This window comes from Falco punctatus (genome assembly GCF_963210335.1).
Source record: "Falco punctatus genome assembly, chromosome: Z".
Taxonomy (NCBI): domain Eukaryota; kingdom Metazoa; phylum Chordata; class Aves; order Falconiformes; family Falconidae; genus Falco; species Falco punctatus.
In genome coordinates, this window is record NC_137586.1 from 79898548 (window position 1) to 79925328 (window position 26781).

A 26781-nucleotide genomic window follows, 5' to 3' on the forward strand; every position below is an offset into this window, starting at 1 on the left:
CATGTGTTTATACGCAGCTGTAAGATCCTCCCTGAGACTCCTCCCGTGTATCAAATGCTCCAGTCCCTTCACCACCTTCATGGCACCGCTGGACTCACTCCAATATACCCATGTCTCTCTTACTGAGGAGCACAGAACTAGACCCATCACCCCAGATGTGTCTTACTAGTACAGGGGAGGGATCAACCCCCTTGACATATTGGCAGTGCTTTGCCTCAGACCAGTATGCTCACATAGCTGGCTCATATTCAGCTTACTGCTTTTTGTTAGATATCTTTCAAATTATTCAAAACTACCTGTCTTCACTGAGGTTTCTGGCATAATACATGTAAGACCCTCTCGAAGATTAAAGAAAGGCAAATCAGTAACCTGCTGACAACTCAGCATCCTTTCTTATGCAATATATTGGGTCTAGCTGGGCTGGAATTAACTTTCCCCACAGCAGCCTGTATAGTGCTGAGTGCTGCATTTGTGGCTGAAGCAGTGTTCAAAACCCAGCAATACTGTGATTATTGCTGAGCAGTGCTCTCACAGCGTCATAGGTTGGGGTTGGGCAAGAGGTTGGGAGGGGACACAGCTGGGATAGTTGATTCAAATTCACCAAATGGATATTCCATACCACATAATATCATGCTCAGTATATAAAAGCTGAGAGTAAGGAGGCAGGGAGGACACACATAGGGCACACTAACTTGTGGTTATGGCATTTATTTTCCAAAACAACTGCTACATGTAATGGGGATCTGCTTCCCAATAAGTGGCTGGACATCTGTCTGCTGATGGGAAGTACTGAATAAATTCCACTCTTCGCTTTGCTTCCATGCGTGGCTTTTGCTTTTCTTATTAAACTATCTTTATCTCGAAGTTTTCCACCTTATTTTCTCCCCTGTCCTGCTGAGAAGGTGGAGTAAGAGAGCAACTGGGTGGGGGTTTGGCAGCCAGCTAAGGTCAACCCACCATATTTAAATATGTCAAAAGAATGATGAGCATATAATATGTATCAAAATCACTGGTAATTGAAGAAATGTCTAGTCAACAGTTTTGTTGATTTTTTTCTTTTTTTTCAGATAAAATGATCGAGAAATGCTTTGTCTATCTGTATTCTTGTTTTTAAATTCGAAGGGCTGGCCACTTGATCAGGTCTCTCTCAACACAGAAGACGTGTCGTGTCTATAAACACTTAGGCTACACCTTTGCTGAAGGACAAACAGAAATTTCCAGTGAACAACATTGTAACTCTAACTTTCTGTCACTTCCTACCTGCAAACATTTGCAGGGAAATCATGTAGCATCCATTTGGAATACTCAGGGAGTACTTTAATAATTTCAGTATGATTGTTTTGGAATTCTTGATTTCCCTTCTGTTGATTTTTCTCTGTTTTTTTTTATATGGCATCAAACCCATTATTTCCAGGTGCAAAGTTTATTTCTAGAGTCTTTTGGGCCTTTCTTCCCTCAGATGTGGCTTACGCTACAGCCCTACTGCCTCAAAGCCCATAAGGCTTTGTGTCTTCTGCAGATGGCCAGCTTTTCTTGATGTAAGGAACCTGGTGTCTGTCCGTCCTAAGGCATACCAAGAGCTTTGTCTAGCAGGAAACACTGGATTTTAACATGGCTGGAAATCTAAATAGTCTCAGAAACAGAGAAAACTGGGACTTGCCATATTCTCCTGGACGACTGAAGGTCTCAGCTGTATTGACAGGGTCAGGGTGAAGCACAAACCCTCCCAGATTCTCACCTATGCAAATGATTTGACACAGGATACGGATCTCACAGCAGGAAGAAAGGAAGAGGGGAACATAATACTGCAGATGCTAATTTCTAGTGCCTGGACAACACTGCAATATCTGGTTCTAGAAGAGCAAGAGTGATGGTGCAGTATTACATGCCAGCCAGAAGTGTGAACTGTCAGAATCACAGGAAAGGACCAGGAAGCAGGAATTAACAGAAGAGTAGGGTAATCTAACGTGTACTATCCTTCTCCCTCTGTACATCTACACCTACTGTCTGAGGCAACACAGTCAGTGCTTCCCTAATATCAGTGATGTTATTACATACCATTCCTGAAGCTGGAAATACATCACTTATGCTCCCATTTGCGATCCACTCTACTGTAACTCGTCCATATGTTCCTATTAAACGTTCAATGTTCAAGGTGATTAAGCTGTCCTGTTCCATTTCTTCAACTTGTTTAAATAATGAACTCTGGAAAACAAAGTAGCAGAACCACAACATTATTTTCTTATAAAGAAAATTTTCTTTAAGGATCTGGGCATTCAGTGGGGGCCAGTGACATTGGCAACAATCAGTTAATCTACTATTAAGTAGCTAAATACATGCTCATTGATTAAATTTATATGTCCTAATTTTCAGAGGTATTCAATACCCCCAAGTTTCATGGATGTAAGAATTTAAAATGTTAGGCCTCTTTATCCTAAGTCAAAACACCCAATGTTTTTGTTTGGACTTTTTATTAGGTTGTTGGGGGTTTTTAGTACAGTATTTTATGTCCAAATCGTTTGAAGCAGAGAATAAAAAAGTGGGCCTTCAAGAAAGCTATGTCTTTACTGCTGTTATTTACTGTTATTCACTCTCCTCACACAAGTACAGATGCAATGTTTCATTTCAGTATTGACTCTTCCATGTTCTATATCTTCATCACGCATTTACTATATATGTACCTGTCTAGATAACTTCTACGCTGTTTGATAATTTAGGAAGTAACCACTCCAACTAATACCTTCAGTCTGACATCTTTTTCAAAGAAATTATTTTGTTCTAGCAGACTGGCTTATCTTGTGACATAACCCAATTAGTATCTTTCAGGGGAAAAAATATCTTCAGATTTGTTTACTTAATAACCTTGATTAACCAAACAGTAGCAACTCTATGACGATACCACACATGCCATCTGAAAACTGAATTTTTAGGTTGTTGCAAAATCAAGCTGATAAACTAAAGGGTTAATCTAAATGTAAGGGGATTATAAAAAAATAGCGACAGACTGTGGAACAGATTTTCTATCACCGTGTGTTCTATATAATCACACAGCAATGCAAAAGGGATGTTAAAAAGCTTCTAACTCAGGTTGCTACAAGATTTTAGAAAAACAACCCTGTCAAATGCTCCAGTTCAGTTTTAGTATGATTGTGTTACATTATTCAGAAATTATATATACATATTTTAATAATTTACCTTAGAAGTTTTACCTGAGCAAATGCAATGACTCCATAGGCATTGTCATTGGGAGGAATAATTATGTTGACAAAACCATGAACACCAATCTCTGCACCTCCCTTAGGGTTTTTCAACCACACTTTGAAGCATTCTTCCTCCTCTGGGATGATGTCATCCAGGATATTCACTGCTATCACAGCTTCCATGTCCCCAGGCTCAAATATCAATTCACCTGAACTAGCATAAAAACACACACAACTCATAATTATAAACTGAGGATAGCTGATTAATGAACTTTGAAAGTACTGTTGTAAATTTAACAAGCATTTTTGGAGCTGGAATTATTGTTTATATTCCTAAGGAAGTGATTGACATTTAAAGGTTATATGGTTTGGGTTGGGGTTTTGGTGTTTTGGTTTTTTTCTTTTTTAAATTATAATAGATCATAGAGTAACTGAAATTATGAAAGGAACTTAATTTACCATAAATAAAAGCTTTCAAAAAAACCAAGTCATAACTGCAAGTCCTTTCTTGCCATGTTTTCAAGCCAGTTGTGAGGCTCTTTGACTTCAGGTCATCTTAAACCTACCTGTGAAAAATTCCCTTTAGTGTTAACAAGCACATCACACACAAAAGTATAGAACCCTCTCCACTGTAACAAAAACAGCATCACAGAAAAAGAAATGCAAGTGCTAGAAGAAAACTATATAAACAAAAACACCTACCTGGGTATAAAATCTGACTGGTTGGAGATAGTGGTCAGCTCATAAATCTGGGACTTGGACTCTACTGACAGAGCAATCAAGCTCTTGCTAGAGTTCAGAGACCTTGCGGTAGCTGAAGTGATATGATCTGCATACGGGGCTTCCAGCATTAGAGAGAACTGGTTCCATTCCGAGTTCCAAGAATACAGTGCTGTGGAGTCCTTACCAGATAGGAGGATGTGAACTACATCATGCAAGGAGAAGAAAAAAGAAATATTCAGGGATATATTTCAAAATTCTCCTTGTAATGCCAGAAACACCTTTAGTGGCACAATGATTACAGTAACTTTTAAAGTCTGAAAAACAATATGAAAAAATAAGCACAGATATTTCTTCAATTCAGCATTATAAACTAGGATTTGAACAAATATTGCCATTTAAGTCTTACCTAAACCTGAAGGAGGCATGAAAACATGGGTGTTTCTTACAGCGTAGACTGGAAGAGACTGAAAGTGTCTAAAGGTAGACTGCCCTGTCTCCCAGATGAAAATTTCAGAAGAATTTCCAGATTCTACAAAGAAGTAAAATGACAAAACTTACATTATTTTGTTGCCTGTTAAATTGCATACCGGTGGCCATTCAAAATGCAATTTGGCAGCTTTAATTACCAAGTGAGACCAATGGCCATGTTTTCCTTTTTTCTTGGTGCATAATAACTGCATAGTATGACTAATCTCCATGGGATGATTCATTTACTGATATTACTGAAGGACTTTGCACACATGCACATGTAAGAACACTAAGATTGCCAGTAGACAACAGCCAATTGCAAAGAAACCTAGAGACTGCAACATAAACATTTCCATAGGCATCGGGATGCAGTCATAAAACAATGTGTAAAATGTTGTAATAAAAAACACATGTACTTTGCTGACAATGATCTTTGCAAATCACAAAGCTCAGAAAAGCTTAGAAAGGGTACAATCAGCAGCTGCATGAATAGTTACTTCCTACTGTTCTTGGGAAAATATTTCATTAGTTTCATAAGTATTTGAGAACAAAGACAATGCTTTTATTTTCTGAGTGACAAAACAGAGACCAATTTGATAAAATGCTTAACGGTGAATTGTCACTTCCCAGTAATGCTTTAATCCCTGTCTAAACTCCACCCCAAATGCCCTTGCTATCAAACAAGCCAGCACATACTTCGCAAACTCAGTGTTTGTCTTCTGCTAAATACCTTTTGCTATAATTAAATAGATATCAGATCCAGAAATCCAGGCCTCCATATGTTCTATTTCTTTTGCTGGCAATTGATGAAGATTCCTAAACTCATTATTCAACCACTGGTACAACAGCATGTTCTGGCTGGTATCTGACAAAGAAACTAATAGGTGCATAATGCCTCCTCTGGGAAACAAGGCTATGTTCAGAGCCCTGTAAAGTGGAAGTTGATGATGCAGCACAAATACATCTTTAGACCACTGGAAAACCTGTGAAAATATGAAATATTTATTATTATATATTCATAATTAGCACAAATAGAAGAGAAATTAAGTGTTACAATGAAAAACCAGGAAGAATTATAGTGAACTGAATTCCTCATTTCTGTGGTGGACCCTGCATTAACATAGAAGCACACTGGTAAGTAACCACCTTACTGCAAGCACCTGTGCCTGTACTCATTTTCAGATGAATAGGTTTATGGCCAGAAGCTATTTCTGTTCTTATAGGTGTTTAACATGCTAGATTTCAAAACAGAAATACAGAAACTCAAACCAGAAACACTAGTGACAAAATTAAACCAAAGGTAAATTACATGTTAATGTAGACAGTATTGCTACCCTTAAAGAAGCCTAGAACTTCAAGTCTTTTAAATCCATAAAGAAATATAAGTAACTTTCCAGAAATATATACTCACAGGGTTGGTTTTTTTTTATTATCCCTTCATATTTCAAACCCAGAACTAACCAAACTACCCACATCAAAGCCAGGGACAAGTGTATTCTAACCTGGATGGAACTGGAACTTGCTGCATGACTCACAAAAATCAAATAGTCTTCTTCATCCACAGCAAAATGTTTCACATGGCTGGTATCCAGAATAGAGATCGTCTGTATCTATGAGATGAATATGACAACAATGGTGTTTGGAAGTCACTTCAAGTGTCAGATCTATACATATATAAACATATTTTTAAAAATTGCAACATCACATATAAAAATATATAATATATATAGTTACATATATGTAATTTTACATATTCAAAAATATATCTATATTTACCAAATTAATACAACTTACCATACATTTCCCAGAAAATGTTCTATGACTTCATTGCTCCACAATTTCTTTCCTCATTTCCCAGGTCACTTTCCCTCATACCCAAAACATAAATATAAACAACAGCAGACAGCCAGCTGTAAAACCTTACATCACTGAAGTCATGCAGAACATCAGGGCCCCAAACCAGCCAAGCACAGAGTGTTTCTTCTAAAATCTGGCTGGACTGGAAGGCCTCCTGAGGTCCTTCCCAATCCCATTATTTTATGATTTTGTAAGTAAAACAGATTTACCTTCAACAGCCTGCGTCCAGGCATGAATGCATACACACTGTTGTTGGAAGCTCCCTGACTGCCTCCTCCGTGAGTAATCACAAGGTAAGGAGAGGCATGAATTTGGAAAGATACACAGCTTTTAGGATTCCACATACTGAAATTCTGAGAGAGGAAAAAAAAAATAAAAGCAGCATGAAGACCTAAATTCCTTATTAAGTAGCATGCTTGGTGTTTACAAGCAAATATTTACCTCTACAGGAACAAAAACTCCTTTCCACTGGTAGACAGTAGAAAATGTAGCTGGAGGCGTACGCAACAGAACACCATACAGGATTTCTCCTGATGTGAAGAAACACCAGCTAGGTGCTGACTCTTCTATGAAGCTTTGCAAGACAGACAGGACACTGATACTACCCCCTGTGATATAGTAGAAGAAAATACTGTTACTTCTTGAGGTCTTTTTCAATGCCTTTTTCATCATTTGCTGCCAAAAGCAAACCTAGTATTACAAATGTTAGAGTTGGCTCTAAATAGTTGGTATAAGTGTATGTGAATGCATGGATATGTTATAGTTCTGATGATGTAACAAGAGCTAGGCAATAAAAGTATTCATATATTGCAATTGTGTATGAAAGATGCATAGGCAATTTGAGTCTGATTCAGAATGATTCAGTTAGGAATTGAGCTAGCAAGAAAATTAGCTAGATAGCAGGTAGTGAAAAAAGTGACAAAGAAACTAGAAAATGTATGTGTTTGTCCTCCACCCCCTCATCACAACAAGCATTCATGGCACGAAGATTATTAAACTGCCTAAGCTGTTTGAATGGCATACAGAAAAAAACCACTGTGTTGTCAGAATTAAACTCTAAGAGCTGATATCCCAGTCCCACACCTAGGTCAGAAGAGCTGCTGAGCCAGGCAAAGTATTTATCCATGTTCAAAATCAGGCATTTCCTTTTTTGCCTTGTTAGTTTCAGTCTGGATTAGCGAGCAGCTATACACATATCAGTGAAACAAAACAAAAAAAAAAAAAGCCTAGTATGTAAATGGGAACAAATGGGCAGAGAGGGAAGGATAGCTTCCTTCAATGGCAGGGCTAATTTGGACCTGATTAAAATGTTCATGAAATTACAGCCTGGGAGTCCCACAAATGCCATCTCAGTAGGTGCACTGGGATATAATAGAAAATTGGAGTGCATGGAGCTCCATCTGGGGATGGATGAGGTGCCAGCTGAGAGCTTATGAGTCAGGATTAAGGGGAGAGCAGGGGAAGAGACAGGTGACATTATAGTGGGGGTCTGCTACAGGCCATCTGACCAGGAAGACAGAGCAGATGAGGCCATCCACAGATAGATAGGAGCTGCTTCGTGTTCACAAGCCCTGGTCCTCATAGGGGACTTCAGCCTCATCAATATTTGTTAGAAGGACAACAGAGCAGAGCACAGATAATCCAGGAGGTCCTTGGAATACATTGATGATAACTTCCTTCTCCACGTGATAGAGGAGTCAACGAGGAGAGGTGCCATGCTGGACCTTGGTCTCACCAGCACAGAGGGGCTGGTGAGGAATGTGAATCTCAAGGGCAGCCTGGGCTGCAGTGACCATGAAACGGTAGAGTTTGAGACCCTTAGGGCAGTGAGGAGGGTGCACAGCAAGCTCGCTACCCTGGCCTTCAGGAGAGCAGGCAGTGGCCTCTTCAGGGGTCTGCTTGGTAGACTGCCATGGGATAGAGCCCCGGACAGAAAAGGCACTCAAGAAAGCTGGTTAATATCCAAGGATCACCTCCTCCAAGCTCCACGGTGATGCACCCCAACAAATGTGAAGTTGGGCAAAAAAGCCAGGAGCCCTCCATGGATGAAGAAGGAGATCCTGGACAAAATAAAACAGAAGGATGCCTACAGAAGGTGGAAGCAAGGACAGGTAGCCTGGGAGGAATACAGAAAAACTGTCTGATCAGCCACGGAACAGGTTAGGAAAGCTAAAGCCTCGATCAAATTAAATCTGGCCAGGGACATCAAGAGCAACAAAAAAAGCTACTATAGGCACGTCAGCAACAAAAGACAGACCAGAGAAAACAGGGGTCCTCTCCAGAAGGAAATAGAAGACTGATTTACCTGGGACATGGCGAAGGCTGAGGTACTTAATGACTTTTTTTGCCTCAGTTCACTGACAAGTGCTCCAGCCACACCACCCAAATTGCAGAAGGCGAAGGCAGGGACTGAGAGAATGAAGAACTGCCCACTATAGGGGAAGATCAGCTTCAAGAGTGTACAAGGAACCTCAAGGTGCACAAGCCCATGGGACCTGATAAGATGCATCTGCAGGTCCTGGGAAAAGTGGTGGATGAAGTGGCTAAGCCACTATCCATCATACTTGAGAAGTTGCAGCAGTCCATTGAAGTTCCCACTGACCGGAAAAGGGGAAACAACTCCCATTTTTAAAAAGGCAAATAAGGAAGATGCGGGGAACTACAGGCTGGTCAGTCTCACCTCAGTGCCTGGCAAGATGATGGAGCAGATCCTCCCAGAAATTATGCAAAGGCACATGGAAAATAAGGAGGTGATTGGTGACAGCCAGCATGGCTTCACTAAGGGCAAATTGCGCTGTCAAATCTGGTGGCCTTCAATGACAGGTTTACAGCTTTGATGGGTTAGGGAAGAGTGACTGACCATCATGTACCTGGACTTGTGCAAAGCATTTAACACTGTCCCACATGACATCCTTGTCTCTAAACTGGAGAGACATGGATTTGACAGGTGGACCACTCAGTGGATAAGGAATTGGCTGGGTGGTTGCACTCAGAGAGTTGTGGTCAATGGCTCAATGTCCAACTGGAAACCAGTGATGAGTGGTGTTCCTCAGTAGTCTTGTGCTGTTCAACATCTTTGTCAGCAACACAGGCAGTGGGATCAAGCACACCCTCAGCAAGTTTGCTGATGACACCCAGCCGTGTGGTGCGGCTGACAGGCTGAAGGGAAGGGATGCTGTCCAGAGGGACCTGGGCAGGCTTGAGAGGTGGGCCCGTGTGAACCTCGTGAAGTTCAGCAAGGCCAGGTGCAAGGTCCTGCACATGGGTCAGGGCAACCCCCTGTATCAATACAGGCTGGGCAGAGAATGGATTGAGAGCAGCCCTGAGGAGAAGGACTTTGGGGTGCTGGTGGAAAAAAAGCTCAGCATGACCTGGCAATGTGCACTTGCAGCCCAGAAAGCCAACCAAATCCTGAGCTGCATCAAAAGCAGCATGACCAGCAGATAAAGGGAGGTGATTCTCCCCCTCTGTTCCGCTCTGGTGAGACCCACCCTGCAGTGCCACATTCAGCTCTGGGGCCTCCAACACAGGAAGGACATGGACCTGTTGAGGCAAGTCCAGAGGAGGCCACGAAGATTATCAGGCTGGAGCACCTCTCCTGCAAAGACAGGCTGAGAGAGCCGGGGTGGTTCAGCCTGGAGAAGAGAAGGCTCCGGGGCAACCTTACAGCATCTGCCAGCATCTAAAGGACAGCTTCTAAAGAAAGCTGGAGACAAGGGTGTAGTGATAGGACAAGTGGAATGGTTTTAAACTGAAGGAAGGTAGATTTAGACGAGATATCAGGAAGAAATTACTCTGAGGGCGGCGAGGCGCTGGCCCAGGCTGCCCAGAGCAGCTGTGGGTGCCCCATCCCTGGCAGGGCTCAAGGCCAGGCTGGACGGTGCTGAGAGCAGCCTGGTCTAGTGAAAGGTGTCCCTGTCCAGGGCAGGGGGGTGGAACTAGGTAACGTTTAAGGTCCCTTCCAATCCAAACCATTTTGTGATTCTATGATTCTATGAAAATGTATGGTGGCTTTTTTTCAGACTAAGGCTATGTCAGGTTTATGTAAAGTGCCTCTCTCAAACTGTGTTAGAAAAATCCAGTGTTACAATTAATATGGAACAGTTTTTAGTAAACAAAGGTCTAGTGACAATAATGTTCATATAAGGAGCAAGGAGAGCAATTATTGAAACTCTGGGAGAAGTGGCTGATTACAAGGTGACTCTTAAGCAGCTAAGCTCTTTTACCTAATAAATTCTGACTTGCTCAGAAAAATATTTATTGATGTGATCAAGTCTAAATATGTGAATTTACATTCCAAAGTTACATCTGCTGTGTGTTTGGCTAGTCTCTTGCTATCTCCGTTCTGACAAAGGCACTAGACACCCTTGATAAAGTGAACATACTGATGCCAAACGCAGTATCCGACAACGTCTCCCACTCAACAGTCACAGACACGTTCAGCCCATTACTTCGTGAAACTTTCAAATAAACTGTAGTGTTGGCTTCTTCAGTTATAAGGAAATTTGTCCTAAATGTGAGAATTGTGAAAATAAAGAAATAATGTATAAACTTTATAATATACAAATAGGATTCTTCAGAGTACAATTCCAGTGCAGAATATATAACAGAAAAAAAAAGAAAATATTAATAACTGGTTTTGATACTGATGGACAGATACATACATTAATTAAGGGTGTCCAATGTTTCTTATAACAAGACCTTAGCAAAATCATAGGAAATGCAACAAAATCTTAAACCAGCTTGAAAGTTAATACACCAGCTGTACAGTTTCAGCTGAATGATTTTTGGAAATGTCATTCCATATGGTTCATTTGCTTCTGAAAAACAACCCTAAGTGAAAGTGTATTTTACACAAGCTTAAAAACAAAAATAAATTATAAAATGTATGACTTCCTGAGCACCGTTCTGAGGTTTGGAGCTCTTAACATGGATTACTATTACTGTAATGTTTAGGGACTAATGAAGTACTGTTTTATGAAAAATCCATCAAGAAATCAACATTTCTAATGATGAACATTCTATTTTAAGTGCTTTTCTGTTCTTTGTATAGCAGAATTATTATGTATGTATCTACATACATATGGAATAGTATTTGACAGACAGTGTACTTCTCAAAAGTACAAACGTTTTATGACTGGATTGCTGAATTTCTTTAAAGAGATTCAAGAAAACCAAAATTGTAGAGAGACACTATATTGAATATGAAAAAACTCAATTTCTCGGAATCAGTGTTTAGTACCTATTTGTAACTGGATAGATGCTGAAAAGCCCTAGTGGAGCTTGGTTCTGTAATACCGTAATCATAGTTTGCACTCTTGTGCCTAGTCTGGCTCCTCCAGTTGGATTGAACAGAGTGACAATAAAGTGCTCATCCATTTCTGGTTCTTCATCCAATATTGCAGTAATGTGCAGTGTCTGACAAGAAAACAAGCATAGAAAGTTGTTGAGGCTTGACAGCTAATGATGATACAACCCTATCAGACCATGCTACTGTTTCTGTTCTTTCACTGTATGCTTTCGAATAGGACAGCAGGAGAATAGCCAGCCCTTGAAACGGGAGAGCACAGAAGTAAGGCAAGGACACTTCAGGCTGAGGTTCCAAAGTCACCTGTCCGGTGACCTCCATTGCTTCAACACTAAAATGACCATATCCACATTTTTTTTTCCCCTACTCATTTTTTTCTCCTCTCACCCTGAGACCCTTTTTTGATCCTTTTTTTAATGCTTCGGTTCTCTACTTACTCCACACATTCATTGGTAATTCATAGTCCCTGTACAAGCTACCTGATTCACCTAACGCAGCCCAGTCAAGTTGGGTTTAATTTACCCTAGCTGGCAACTAAACTAGCTCCAGGACAACAGGGTAACTCCGCTACTGGTGCTGTTAAGAAGAAAAAAAGGCAATAGAGGATTACTCTAAATACTCTTTCTCTTCTTGATGCTTCTTTCCCTCTACTGCACCACTGTGGATGAGCATAGGATGCTCTCAAGATGGTCTCAAATTAGCAGATAATAATCTAGAAAGAGGTAGACGTTCTCACTGTCATTTGGGGCTCACTGTCATCCTTCTTTCTACCCAAAGAGGCAAAAGTTACAGAGATGCACATAGCTCTGCTATAGGGAAAAAAAAAAAAGTTAGCAGTGATGCATCTGGAACTAAGCTGGATCTTACAATCTTTTACACCCCAGGTTACTTCTGCAATAAATCACATTAAGAGACTTTTAATAAGTCTTTTTTACTTCCCACAGATCCATGACACTGGCCAGCACTGTGGTTCCAAATGCATTTAAGGTTCAGAAACTGAAACCCAGTCTTTCCAGGAAGGTTTGTTTCAGATTCTACCCCACTAGCCACAACATACTAACCTGTTACTGAACCTAGCTTGACTGAAAAAAAAAAATAAACTGCCATTAAACTTCAGAAGGGTCAGGATTTCACAAACTTAAGCTAGTCATTTTCTAGCTGATATTCTTGTGGGGACAGTACAGAGGCAGTAAGCTTAACACCCCCAGAAGAGAAGAATAAGCCATTTTCCATTCCTAAGACTCTAAGAGCTGTTTACATTTTGCCTTTGTTGCAGCATACTCTGTGCACAGTTCAGACAAAGCATGGCATTGCAGTATGGGATTTTTACTTCAGCCTTAACTACATATGCTTATAAATTACCACTTCACTTCAAAGTCTGTGTTTCAGCTACATGCTGAATACACAGAAATAAATGTTCCTATACATATATATATATTATATGCCCATTATATTGTTCTCAGTTTATGTCTACTATTAAAAAGACAGAAATATCTACAGAAGAGCACATTTAATTTTTATGCATTCCCACTGCAATGACTCAATTTGCTCTGAGAATGAAGGAAACATAAGAAAAAAAATAAATACAAAAAAAAAAGCACAGACATTTCTGAAATCTTTCCAACACTTTTGAAAAAGCTTTCCTCACTTCTTTGGTAATGACTATCATATTACCTTAAATCTGACTCCCTCTTCCAGCACAATATATCCTTGCGAAGGGGTCAAATCCACTGATGCCTCTGAAGAATTAATTTCACTTACAAGGTATTGAACAGTCACAGTGCCAAATATCCCCTGAGGAGGTTCTCTAATAATATTTAATACTGCTACACTTTCCATCAAATGGAGAGCTGTTTGTTCTCTTAGGAAGAAGTGATCACTGTTATTGAATGACAGAACTCCATGGCCATCATCATTGGCAAGTATAGTAATTATGGCTTTTGAGAAATAAATAATGGAAATATTCATTAATTAACATAGTAAAATATAATTGTACATATATACAAATAAGATACATATAAACACAAATCCATTCTTCCTTTAGTCTATATATAATGCTTTTATGTCCAAGAAATTACTCAAAGAAAATATGTAAATATTTTACTTTTTCTAGGAAGATTTCCAGACAGGAAGAATCTAGACTTGCCTATTAAAAAGCTCACTTCTGTAATTTTGATTGCTTATTTTACATATTTGCTTGTTAATTGCATAGATTTCATAGGGATGTTTAAGAACTTTCCAAAGGAATATAACTATCTACCATAACAAGGCAATGATGTTTTCTGAAATACGATTATTCAGAAGAATTAAATTAAAATGAAAAAAAAAATATTAAAATTACAATTCCAAAGAATGAGAACATCAAAACTAAGAGTTACCTGTTGTGTTCTCCCCTAATTCCAGCCCCAGAGAGGGATTTGTTAAAATTAACTGGAACTTCTCATCACCTTCAGGAATATCATCATCAAAAATCGTAACAACAACAGATTTATTACTTTCTCCATCAGCAAAAAAAAGTGTCTAGCATTGAAAAACAGAAAGGATTGAATACTGAACAGCTGTTAACACACACAGAATTTTTCAACTGAGGTAAACAGTCTTAAATAGGAACAAAGAGGAGGCAAGAAGCTCTGTAAGCTCTGTATCACATAAATTGATTAAAACAGAAGTAAAAAAGCTCAGCAAATTGCAACATGAGGACAGGCAAGGACAATTTACTTTGCAAATTCTGTTGTAAAAAAATATGAAACCTTATAAGAGATCTTATATGCTCTTAAGCAAAATTGTATTTGAGATAGATGTTTGAAAGTTTACAATGTGTCTTATATTTTAAGACACTTAAGTATTTAAAAAGAAAGAACCAGTAAAGTGACTAATTTTATCTCATTCTATTTGGATGACCAAAGCAATTGAAACAAGTTGAAAAATCTAGCTGCACTGTTGATTATTCTGCCGAATAAACAAGAAGACATCCTTTTAGGGAAGCTGAGGAATGAAAAGTATTAGATGCAGAATTTACTTCTTACCCTTGAGGTCACATTAAAATCCAAACCCAGCTGTGCCTCCAAATTTTGGGCATAAAAAAATACAGACACATTGCCATAAGATCCTCTGTTTCGGTATGCCATTATTGTCAGATTCCCATGAGATTCATTAACTTCTAAACTAAAACAAAAAGAAAAATTCTCAGTGCTCACTTGAACATGTTCTTTTGAATAAGCTAGTAGATAGCCATTATATTTTCACTTCATATCATTCTTTCCGTTTGCATGAAAAAGGCATCAGTACAACTGTCTAATACAATGTTTTTACCTCTGTTTCTTATCTAAAGGGAATTAAGCTATAGAAAGTGTCATTTTTTCCTGCTTATTAGTGGCAGATTAAGCCAGTCTATGTTTATGGAAGCCTGCTTCCTAGCTCCTGCAAATCAGTCAGAGAAAAAGATCTGGGAGATGCCAGTGTGTATGCTTATATGGATGTAGAGGCTGGAACACTGGATAGAGGCTGGGGGAGTGATACAAGTTTAGAATATAAAACAACAGCAGTGAAAGTAAGCACACAGTAGCAAAAGATTTCGGAGCCAACATACTGTAAATGTTGGCTTTCAGTGTCAGAATTATTTTAACACTTTCCAGTTCTACAAAACTTAATGATGCTTTGCCATGTCAAAGATCTGGCCCCACTTTTAATGAGGTGTTTTACTGTTAACTGAAAACAACAATAATTGAGTAACCCCAGTCACTAACCGACACAGTGAGTTCTTCAAGGAGACAAGACTTACTTAGTACTTTCCCATTCAATTACTCCGCTTACTCCATCATTAGCATCAATAATAATTTGAGAAGCTAAACCTTCCACATCTAAAATGGAAAACAGAAGGACAAAAATGAAAGAACAATACAGTCCATTTTCATTATTTTCAAGAATAATAAAAGCACTCTTAAATATCTGCTAATTTTGTAGAAGAGATACATAATTTTCTGTTTCCAGAATATGGAGGAGAAAATGGCAGTGGGCAAGATAACTGGAAAGGCTCAAAGAAAATCTGTCCTTACTACCTAACTATTAGAACTGCAACACAGCGCCTTGATTTACCACTGTTACTTTTAATAATGCATAGAAAAAATACAAAAGAAATTTTAGGAAGCCAAACACATCACAGAAAAATTAGGAAATACTGAAAGCAAGATTTCTCATGGAATCTTAATTTAACATCATTGTGTGTGTTTATTATGATGGTGTTCAATATGTTTCAGTCTGTGCCATTCTGAATATGAGAGGGAAAATCAGTAAGAAAGAATAATAAACGATCCAGTATTTCATCTCCTATTTGTGTTTCAGTGCCTGATCATAAGCCTTAGCAGCACACACCTCTGATTCTCCCAAAATACAGAATTATTAATTTCTTTGTAGGCTGTTTATGTACTGTAACATTCTATTGCTCCATAAGGATGCATGTATCTTCACAATAACTCTGAAAGATTACCGTATGTATTACATGGTGAAAATAATAATAGATTAATGCCAGAAATGTCCACTAATGTCAGGGACCAGAACCTGACAGTCAGAACTTAATGCTTTTAGGAAATTGTGCCCTAATTTGTTCAGACAACAGCATCGCATGACTACCTTTACTTCAACTTACTTTTAATAAGATTTTAAAAGAAACAAAGAAAAAAGGCAGTTTCTACAACCCAACTGACTCCACTGAATCTGTAGTAAATACCTTTAGATCCATATGAAAGATTTCTAACAATTCAGATAAAACTGAATGAAAGTAAAAGGTCATTGCCATGAATCCAAACCTGTTGTTATGAGGTAGTGATGAAGATCAGCAGCAGCTGCAAAACCTCTACATAAACCGCAGAAATGTTATTGAGGTTTAGAAACGCAGAGGGAGCGTTAGTGACTACAGACCTTTCAGCTTCACTCCTGATCCGCATTTTCCCTTGTGTTATAGTTGTACCAGTTCACCCAGGATCTGTAATACTTTGCTTTCAACATCAGAACTCTAATTTCATGGCAGGCATCCGTCCCCTCCCACGATGCCGCCCTTCCCTAGCCTAGGTCTTTCTTGTATCCATTAAGTTTATTTCTTTTTCTTTTGTCATTCTCAGCTGTTGATCGTTTTTCCTTTTGTTAATTCTTTGCACTTTTGTATTTAAGTCAGGCTTTCTTCCACCTTTTCTAGAAGATGGGAGCAAAAGGGGCATGGATAAAAAAACAAACTGTGTTTAAGCTTGCTGTTTCTGCTCCTTATCAGTGAAGCTTCAGGTCAGAAATAAAGGTCACTTAAGTTCAGTGTGTTCAACTCTACATCACAGACATACCTACTCCACATATTGCACACACATGATTGTGACAGGAACACACAATATATTCCAGATGTATAGGATGGACTGCACATGCCAGTATCATGTGCAGAAAAGCCATCTCTTTTGGTATTAGAAATCTCCTAGAAATACTGAAAGTGTCTTGTATAGAGTATGTGATTGCTAGAAATCCTAAACAAATGCATTGCACCAAGGATTTAAATTGTCAATCATAACAAATCAAAGTATACCAACAGGGAAAACAAGATTAGAAAATAGTCTGATAACAGAATTTGGAGTGACATTTTAGAATAAGGACAAGTTTTTGCCTCATGGGTTAAAATTATTATCTGTTCACCCTAAGTACATTTTAACCCAATGCAGATATCACAGCAGGGATGAATGGTCACAATTCAAAGAGCCTGCCAATCCCTTACAACAGAAGGTGAGACTTTACAACACTCAGCACTATTTAGGTCAGAAAAATCCTGCATACCTTTATGTTACTCTTTCCCTGTTTTAGATTTTAGACTTGACTAATCACAGCTGCCTCTACAAATCAGCAATGAGTCTTGGAAGTTACCTTTCAATCTGTAACGAATTAACTCTGTCACTTCTATAGGCATGCAAAGAAAAGGGAGAAGAGTCAAAGCAGATGTTAGAAATAATCAGTATAACTAGTCTCTAGTACTACAGGATAATCCAACTGTCCCTAAAGCCAATGCCAGCTATGCTAACTGAATTCAGAAGCAGAATAAGGAGCTAACTAAACAAATGATAAAGGAACCAACTAAGCAAATAATAAATGAAGTTCACAGGAAGAGCAGGAAAACTATAGGATATGACTCCTAAAAGTAAAACTGATAAAGACTACTAAAAAGAGACTTTTAAAAAAGCGAACAAAGTAACCACATAAAGTAATTTCTTTGGACTTTTTTGTTTCTGTTTTGTACTTGGAAACAAAAAACAGATTAACACACTGCCAATAAAACTTTTCAGATAATTGTGCTCTCCAGCTGTTAATTACTAACTCCTCTATGACAACTTCCTTATAATTTTTACAGAGATTAAAAAAGTAAGAAGCAAGTGTAACAGTGAAAATGTATGATATTCTACAATGTTTCTTTCAGAATACCCTGTCTCATATTGGCATAGCTGGCAAGTAAGAGGAGTACCAATAATACACCAGAGTAATATAATCTGCATGCAATTCATATAAAAGGAAAACCAGAGATAATTCTGTATAAGTTGTTTTACCCAGCCTAGGTGGGGATGAAGTTGAATGGTTCATGATGAGCTCCACTGAAGTTAAATTAACCAAGAAGAATTCTTGCACCTCTGGCACATCATCCTGCAAAGCACAAATTCAGTACATCCTCTTTTCGTCTTCCTTTAAGAAACTGTGATGGAAGTCACCAAAAGGCAACACACTAGAAGTCTCTAATATTATAGCAACACTAAAATTAATTTATTTTTTCATTTTCCCGAAATATTTTATTGGGTGTAAAACTGATTATCTTGCATGAATTCTGAAGACATATTTCAGGAAGAAGACGCTGTGGTGACACTAAACTATTATTGAAATATTATTGTGAATAAATTTCTGCCTAATTTTAAAAGCATAAATTCCAACCACTGAGAAAGAGCCTGTAGCAAGCAATGAATTACATTGTTCTGAATATCAGATAGTAAAGTCTTAATGAGACAGCTAAATTTCATTTATATGTAGGTAGAGCTGCTTTCTGTTATTATTTGTTCTATGATTTTAATATTAAGATAAAAACCATCTTTCTAAATGACAATGAAATATATAGTTTTGAGTACTATACAGATTGCATGCTTTATGTTCTAAAATATTCCTCTCCTGACGTCACACAGATCAGTATAGAATGAAAGGGTTTAGAGTTTACCTCTAGAACAGTAATATTTATGGCAGTTGATGTTTCTCCTTCTTCCAAAATCAGTGAGCCAGAAACAGCTACATAATCAGCTCCTGGTTCAGCCAAGGTCCCATCTGTCTGATTACTTAAGGTGATCAATCCTGGTACTGTGGCATACGTAACGTTGATAGCACCTGTTCAATTTGTGACCAAAAAAAAAATGAGTATTTTCCAGTTATGTAATGCTCACAGGAACAGACAAAGGAAAGAGATGAAATGCTCATCCACAAAATGAAAAGCCTAACTGCAAAACTGAAGGATTAAAAGATTATTCTGGAGCCAATGGAACTTCATTATTGTTTGTAATGTGCTTCCACTCCAGTGTTTGGTGATTTGTCCAACATCACAGATCTCAAAAAGCATTAGGACAAAATATTCAGATATTTGAGGTGCTGTGGACCGCAAATGTTACATTGCTGAAGTTCTACCTGGGACATTTAATGTATTATTCATATCAGGTTTGGTGCCAAGGGAAGTAGAATGTTTCAGGAACTGATATCTAAGAAAGGTTTTAAAGACAGTGATGGGAAATACAACTTAATAAATCTAGTTTCTTTCCCAGACAGATTGACATAGACTTCAAAAAAGAATAAAAATCAGGGGGGACGCCAATAAATGTTAACAAGGGAAAAAGTTAGACATAATTTTTTATGATAGTGCCATGTCTCACTAATCTGCCAGGGTAAGTGAAGTTGCAAATTTAAAGAGAGTGATCCTGGAGATAAAATGACACATGAAATTGAAAGCTAGTTTGTATGAAATAAAATATAAGGTATAAAAGAATCTTAGTTTTAATAAATAATGATGGAGTTAAAAATTTAAGTAAGAGATCTTACATTTACTGTGGATACTTATCTTAAAGCATTAGTGTCCTGAGTAGTGTTCCAAAATAGAATTAGATAATGACATTAAAAAAGAAATGGGAACAGAAACATCATTAAAATGCCTCTATGAATCTGTGGTGTGCGAAGATCTCGAACATTCATTGTAACTGGTCACTTCAATTCAAAACAGATATAACTAAAGAAACTAAGAAGGGTTATCACTGAGGTCTAAATATAGTCTAATAGGGCAAACAGCAAATGATTACATGTTATCTCACAACAGAAGTTGAAATCCTCAGGCAACACAAGAAAATATTTTTGCACACAGCACATGATTGAATTCTGGAATTAAGCACCACTTCATGTTATGGATTGCAAAAGACAAATTGATTTTAAAAGGAGAAAGAAGTTCTCAGAAGAGACAAAAACTGAATTCAGTGGTCTGTATGCAACTTTTTCCATGGGACATTCCTAGCTGCCAGCTCTGGAAGTTTAGAGGGGAAATATGTGGGAATCATCATTCCTTATGAGCTCCTTTTCTCCTGTGTTTTTTATTTCTTATAGAGAGCCTAACACTGAGACAGATTCATTAGACATAAAGGTAGTAAACTTAATAGCCAACTAGTTACGTGACAGCTCCCTGGCTCCTTGTGAGGGAATGAGGGCTATGGCTTCAGTTTAAACTCAAACTTCATTTCCAAGCCCGCTGTAAGAAGCCTAGAAGTACTGAAAATAGCAACTCTATCCAAGATATTTCAAAATTTCCAGCCTTCCTGTCATGGCTTTTATTTGCCTAATGATTACCAAAACATTACTTCCTTTCTGTTGGAGTTATTATACAAACCTAGAGATCCAAATTCTCTGTTAATGAAAAGCTGAACTGTTCTGTTTTCCTCTGGAATTAAAACTACCCTGGATGGGGAAGCAAAATTCAGGACTCCATGTGGTTCATCACTAGCTTCTACTGTCAGAACAGCTTCATATCCTTGACTATCCAAAACAGCTGCACCTGAAGAAGCAACTCCTGCAAAATAATCAATGGACTACAGTGAATAAAGTGTTACACAAAAAATATTTTTTCCTTACGTTACTGATATTATTACATCCAAATGAAAGTCAGTAAGACTGCAAATGAAATCAAACCAATCAAATGGTGTGCTCACTGAAGTTTATGGATGATGTCAAATGTATATATATATATATATGTTTACATTCTATAACAAATACAGGAACATACAATCACAACAGAAATTGTATGCATACTAAGTAGAGAGTCACAAAAACATATTAAGAAATGGAAAACTTAATGGGCCAGTACAAAACATCAACTTCCCTAAATTTCCTCTATTGCAAAAGGAACGAGAAAGTTTCCCAGGAAATAAAATTAAAATATAGTTAAAATTATCTTCAACTTCTCAATCATGCCTTTATGAAATTAATCCCTTTCCCAAGTGTTGCTTTGATGAATAAGTGCGGGTGTGTTAATTTATGCTTATCCTGATGGATTACAAGAGTCAACAAATTATTCTGGCAAGTCAGTAAGGAACCTAGTAGCAACACAACCCATGTCAACTTAGTTTAGCATTTAGACATTAATTTCAGTTTAACAAAGGGTATTTCTGAAGGTATGCAGCTTCATGCTTTTCTCATTATAATTCGAATGGCAAGGATGAAACATTCTGACCTCCCTGAATTCAGAGGCAGATCAGAAAGACAGCTTGCAGCATGACAAGAGTGCTTTAAAAGATAAAAATATCCCCTTATTTCATGGCAACTGTATCCAGAATACATTAGCAAGCTCAAGTTTGTATTCAATTAAAGGGAGGCAAACAACCACTGAATTCAACAGGCAGAGGCAAATCATGTTTAATAATAATTAAGGAAAACTGGAAAAACACAGTGGGGTTTATATATATATGTGTGCATGTGTGTGTATACATGTGTAAATATGTACACGCACACACATAAGGATCAAGCCTGTTTCAATAAAATGTGAATGAATTTTGCATAGTTTACATCAGTTGCAGTAGGCTTAGTCTTACATTTCCAGAATGGATTAATACATATGAAAATATTGCAGTACTAAACGGTAGTTTTAAGATACAGCAGGCTATAGCTCTGCATTACCTTCTGTTTTGATGTTGTATAGGATGATCTGGTATTCCTCTTTTTCTTCAGGAATATGGTCATCCAGCAAGTGAACATACAATGTTGCATTCAATGTCCCCTATTTATTTTATTGATAAACTGATTAGTCATTATTTTATAAAATGTAAGTAATACCACTGTATCACATGTATTTTGAGCAGTACCTTTAAGAAATGTAAAGTTAAATTATCAAAAACAGTAAATTCCCTCCAGTTTAGAACTCCAAGAGTAAAGAAGCAAGTAAATAATCAGATCAAGAAACAAAGACTGCTATAAGAGCACACTCCTTTTCTCAGCTGTTTTAATTACAACATTCTCCTGTAGCCATTATCTTTGCTTATGGACGTACCTCAGGAAAAAAGAGTATTCCAGAATAGTTTTCAAAATTTTGTTCTACATTATGCCCAACTATCTTCCATTCAACAGTAACATTTCCCAGTCCTGGGGCGGTTCTTAAAATATGGAATTGCAGTTGATCTCCTAGGAACAAAAGATAAGACACAATATTTTGGGGTTTCCTCTCCTATATGTCAATTATAAAAATGAGAAGCTAAAAACATGTATCACAGTTCAAATAATTTTTCTGAAAGACATTAATATTTTTAATAGTGAACTTCACAGTAGTTCTGTAACACATTTGTTTCTAATACAAAACCACCAAACTTAAACTCCTTCCTTCTGAGTTTTCCTGGTTTTAGTTTACTTTTGGAATGAGCTATCAAAATATGAGGGAACCTGGTACAGAGGAGTAACTTCGAAAGCAAATACCCTCCAAAAATATGCACAAACAGAAGAGCAATATCTGCCTGTGAACTGCACAAAAAAGTATACGCTGCATGTACCAGCTCAAACACAAACAGCTTTCTACAACAGCTAACTGGCAAGGAATATACATCTTCCTGACATTAGCAGTGTCTTCTGACTTTACATAGTACATGCATAAAAATCCTTGTAATTACCCATAAGTTCCACTTATGTGAGCTTGAACTCACAAATATCATCAGTTAGAAAAGAAAATAATTTAAAAATGTTAATATTTACTAATTTGTAATTTAAAATGAAGTATATAAAACAAAAACATTAATATTTTATGTTATAAAATAATTTTTAATAAATTCGTATGATTTCTGGCATGAACAGTATCAATTGACAACATGCATCTATAAGAAGCAGTTATAGTATCCTTCACATTTAGAACACTTAATCCAATGGGTACTTTAATGAAGAAAGAGTAAATTCCTTAGAAATCTTTGTAAAATTAAGACAAATTATATAATTTATATAATAGTAAATATTTATAGGAGTTATATTGTTTATATAAATAATAAATATTTAAATACGAACCTATGACATTAACATATATCAATATGAAATACATCAGCAGATAACACTAGTAATTTCAAGCAAGACATTCATATTAGAAGACAGATGTTTATTTATAATATTTAAGCGCATTGCATCCATATGTCAACAGCATTTTTCAAGTGCACAGAATTTAAGTTTGCCAATGTGTACAGTGTTGCACTGGCTTTCAAAGACATTAAATATGCAGAAGCCTATACTACTGAGATGCTTGGAAATAATAATACATGAGATTTCTTTTGCTTACTAAAGAATAAGAAAACTAAAAAAATTGTCAAAATCTATTTTCCTCGTGTAGAAACAGAAATCTGACAAACTTAGTTCCATCTCCAACTGACTGAAAAAGTCTTTCTTAGTATTGTTATAAACTGACTTGAATTTTTTCACCATTGCAGAATCTGGCAATAAATCCATCTTCTGGTTTACGTTACGTACAAGCTTAGAAGCAATCCTGTTGAGAAACATTGAGATACATCTGCAAAAGGGAAAGAGACTATGTGGTGTTACATGGCTTCCTTACTGACTGGCATTGAATTGAGCAGCCCAGCTAGTCTCTCTGATTATGTAATATAAGGAATATAAGTCAGGATACTATCTGGGTATTCTAGCCTACTATATTGCAGGACAGAATTGTATAGCTACAGCTGGTAGGAACAATTTGCACATTTTCTAGACACATTTTTTTTTTTTTTTTGTAAGGGAACTTTAGAGAGATGCATGAATGTTGGCTACCAACGAGAGAGGTATGAACTAACCTCAAGAGACCTTAATGCAATTAATTACAATATAAAATTGTGAAGAATTAATACAAGAATTCTATATACCCATTTTCAAATAAATAGAATTAGTATGTGTAATTTAGCCTCAATATTTCAAACTTCAGTTAAGCTTTGGAGATGTACTACCATTCATATCTTTGTATTAAGTTGTTCCATGTTGTTTCTAAAAGAATAAAAGAATTCAAAATTTATTGACATCACAAGGGTTGTACTTCTACAGTCAGATATCTGCAAACAGAGCACCAGTTTACAGTTTCCCCTGAAGCTAATTTATCCTATCGTTTAACACTGCACTGAAATCCATTTTATCCTATTTGGGCATTTTGTACCTCAATTGCAGGCAAACATTTAACAGAAAAATGGTTACTGTGGTATCACTGCAGAATGCACAATTTAGACAAAGTTTATTTCAATACAACATTATGTAATACAATGAATCTTCACTGAAGACCGGGACAAAATGCTTTACTATGTGGAAGCCTGTTACACTGTAATGCAAACACTAAGAACAAACCTGATGTACAAATCATCCTAATTACAGACCCTTAGTAGTTAATTACTGACCCATGTTTCTTCGTCAGTTTTACCAAAATCTTTCGTACCCCTATCTAGAAAGAAATACTAATACAAATACTAATTGATTTCTGAAGACTAAAAGTGTTATTAGGCTAAATTCATCACTTTGTTTTAAGGTTTTTAATATGTAACCATGTTATTCACCTCTTTAAATTTCTACATTTATCAGGCAGAAGAAGGGGGCCTCAGGTCCCCTCCTCTTCTTCCTTATTTCAAGATACTGCAGTGTATTTTCTTCTAATACAGTCATAGCCGCACAACTATGCACACCTCTGCCTGTACTAAAATGCTACCTTCGCCCCCAGCAAGGTGATAAATAATATGCATAGCTTGAAAATCATACGGACGTGCTTGACAAAAGTTGTTCAATAATACAATAAATATAAAAGATAACCATATTCAGATTTATAAATTTTGGATTTGGATAATGGATTTATAAATCTGATAAAATTTGTTTTCAAAACAAAAGAAACAATACTGAAAATGAAATATAAACACTGAAATCATCTAAGGCCTGTAGCTCATTCTTTGATTTTTTTTTATCAAAGGGAATTAATTTGGTCATTTTTTTCTTGCTGTAAGACAATGCACTGTTTTTCACAATCTGGAGGAATAGGAATCACGTAATTTCCAAACTACAGCAGAGTATTTCAGCTCCAAATGGCCAGAATTTGCTAGCATGCTTTGAATAATATTTAACCAGTGGAAAGTATTCAGGGTCATCATAACCTCTGGGAATGAGACAGTTTGTATTAATTCCTTGTGCTCATTAACAGCTCTTCTTAGCCTGCCAGACTGCAGCTGGCTTGGCAGGCAGATCAGAATCATTAATGTACAGGAATAAAGGACAAAAAATGGGAACAGAGTAGCACAGAATTAACACAAACCATAACTAGATAAAACTCAAAAGGTTATGGTGTCCTTTCGTTTCTGGAAACAAACAGAACCCATTTCATTGAGAAAGACTTTTTTCTTCAAACAGAAAATGCAATGTACACGTTCCTGGACAGCAAAATTTCTGCTTTGTTAATTCTCCCTGCCCATTAGTTTACATGTAACATAAACATGCAATACACTGAGATTCCAGCAAAGGCTGCCAAAAGCAATCACCATCACTACTATTATTATCCTGTGCAAAACTGCATCAAACCTTAGATCAAACATGCAACATGCTCTCTTAAAGCACCAGTAGCAACCTTTGGTCCATACCAAATTATTATTGTTCTTTCTCAAATGTTATGACTGAGTGATGACAGCTAGATCACTAATGTCTCCTATAAAAAACCGTAAACAGAAAATTGTAAAACAGCGGGTTATTGAGTCAGGAAGAGAGAAGATGTGATCCTAATCCTTCTGTAGGAAAATTTTGTAGAAGACTTAAAGTGAATTGTAAGTCACCAGTACATGAGATTTACTTATGACTACCAATGGGTGTGTATGATGGGAGCTATATACAGTTCTGGAATGTGGAATAAATGAGTAAGACAAGAAATGCTAATAGGAGCTTTGAAATGCACCAGCAATAGAAGCAAGGCATGATCTTCAGAAAAAAGGAAAGCACAGATGATGATAAATAGAATGGTTTTGGAATGGTGTACTCATCCTTTCCACAGATTTCATTTAAGTGCTAGGCTTGCAAAAGTTAAAAATTCAAATGAATACATGTGGTTATCCTCTACTTGCTGGCATTCTCTGAACAGTGATACAATGACTGCGAGTCATTATCAACAGAAAACACCGAGATGGGAGCTAATGTTAAACTGAGTGTGGTCAACACCAATTACCCACCTTCACGACCAATAACAGATCTTGAGGCTGTCTGGAAGCTGATAATTCCTGCCACATTGTCATTTGACAGAATAATCACTGTGACGGTGTCAAAACTGGGCAGAATCCGACTCCCTCCTTCAGTATGGACCAGGCTGATTATGATACTTTCATTATCCTCCGGCTCTGGATCATCTAAAATGGCTAGTGTGACCATCTTTTTTGTTTCCCCTGCAAGGAGAACAACATATACATACTTACATGTGCTCATGAAAATCACTTTTTAAAAAGACGTAATCACCTCTTTTTGTAGGAAATACTTCAAAAACTTCAAGGACATGAAGCATATTTATTTATTTACCTGTCTAGAAGCTCCTGAATGTCATTATGGAGTTTTATTCAACTACTATTAAAAAGTCACATTAGGCCAATGTAATTGCCAAACTATTAAATATACTATATAGAAATGAGCAATGTAGATACAATTTCTGAATGTCCAGAATTCTTTATTTGCATT

General features: G+C 37.2%; 1 protein-coding gene across 6 annotated transcripts in view; it reads right to left on the reverse strand.

Moving 5' to 3' along the window:
• Positions 1–26781, reverse strand: part of ADGRV1 (adhesion G protein-coupled receptor V1) — a 299412-nt gene that overhangs the window by 190015 nt on the left and 82616 nt on the right. For 5 of the 6 annotated variants that reach the window (XM_080371326.1, XM_080371327.1, XM_080371325.1 and 2 more), the window contains 21 exons: positions 26286–26495; positions 22130–22260; positions 21760–21859; positions 20477–20656; positions 18779–18942; positions 18126–18219; positions 17452–17484; positions 15338–15416; positions 14583–14721; positions 13935–14076; positions 13231–13493; positions 11491–11666; positions 10634–10758; positions 6690–6856; positions 6458–6601; positions 5894–6001; positions 5122–5374; positions 4330–4452; positions 3903–4125; positions 3210–3414; positions 2059–2205 (listed from right to left, as the gene is read on the reverse strand). In XM_080371326.1, the coding sequence (XP_080227452.1) occupies positions 2059–2205; positions 3210–3414; positions 3903–4125; positions 4330–4452; positions 5122–5374; positions 5894–6001; positions 6458–6601; positions 6690–6856; positions 10634–10758; positions 11491–11666; positions 13231–13493; positions 13935–14076; positions 14583–14721; positions 15338–15416; positions 17452–17484; positions 18126–18219; positions 18779–18942; positions 20477–20656; positions 21760–21859; positions 22130–22260; positions 26286–26495 (3206 nt within the window). The remainder of the gene's footprint in view (positions 1–2058; positions 2206–3209; positions 3415–3902; positions 4126–4329; positions 4453–5121; positions 5375–5893; positions 6002–6457; positions 6602–6689; positions 6857–10633; positions 10759–11490; positions 11667–13230; positions 13494–13934; positions 14077–14582; positions 14722–15337; positions 15417–17451; positions 17485–18125; positions 18220–18778; positions 18943–20476; positions 20657–21759; positions 21860–22129; positions 22261–26285; positions 26496–26781) is intronic. The other variant, XM_080371328.1, reaches the window with a different exon arrangement.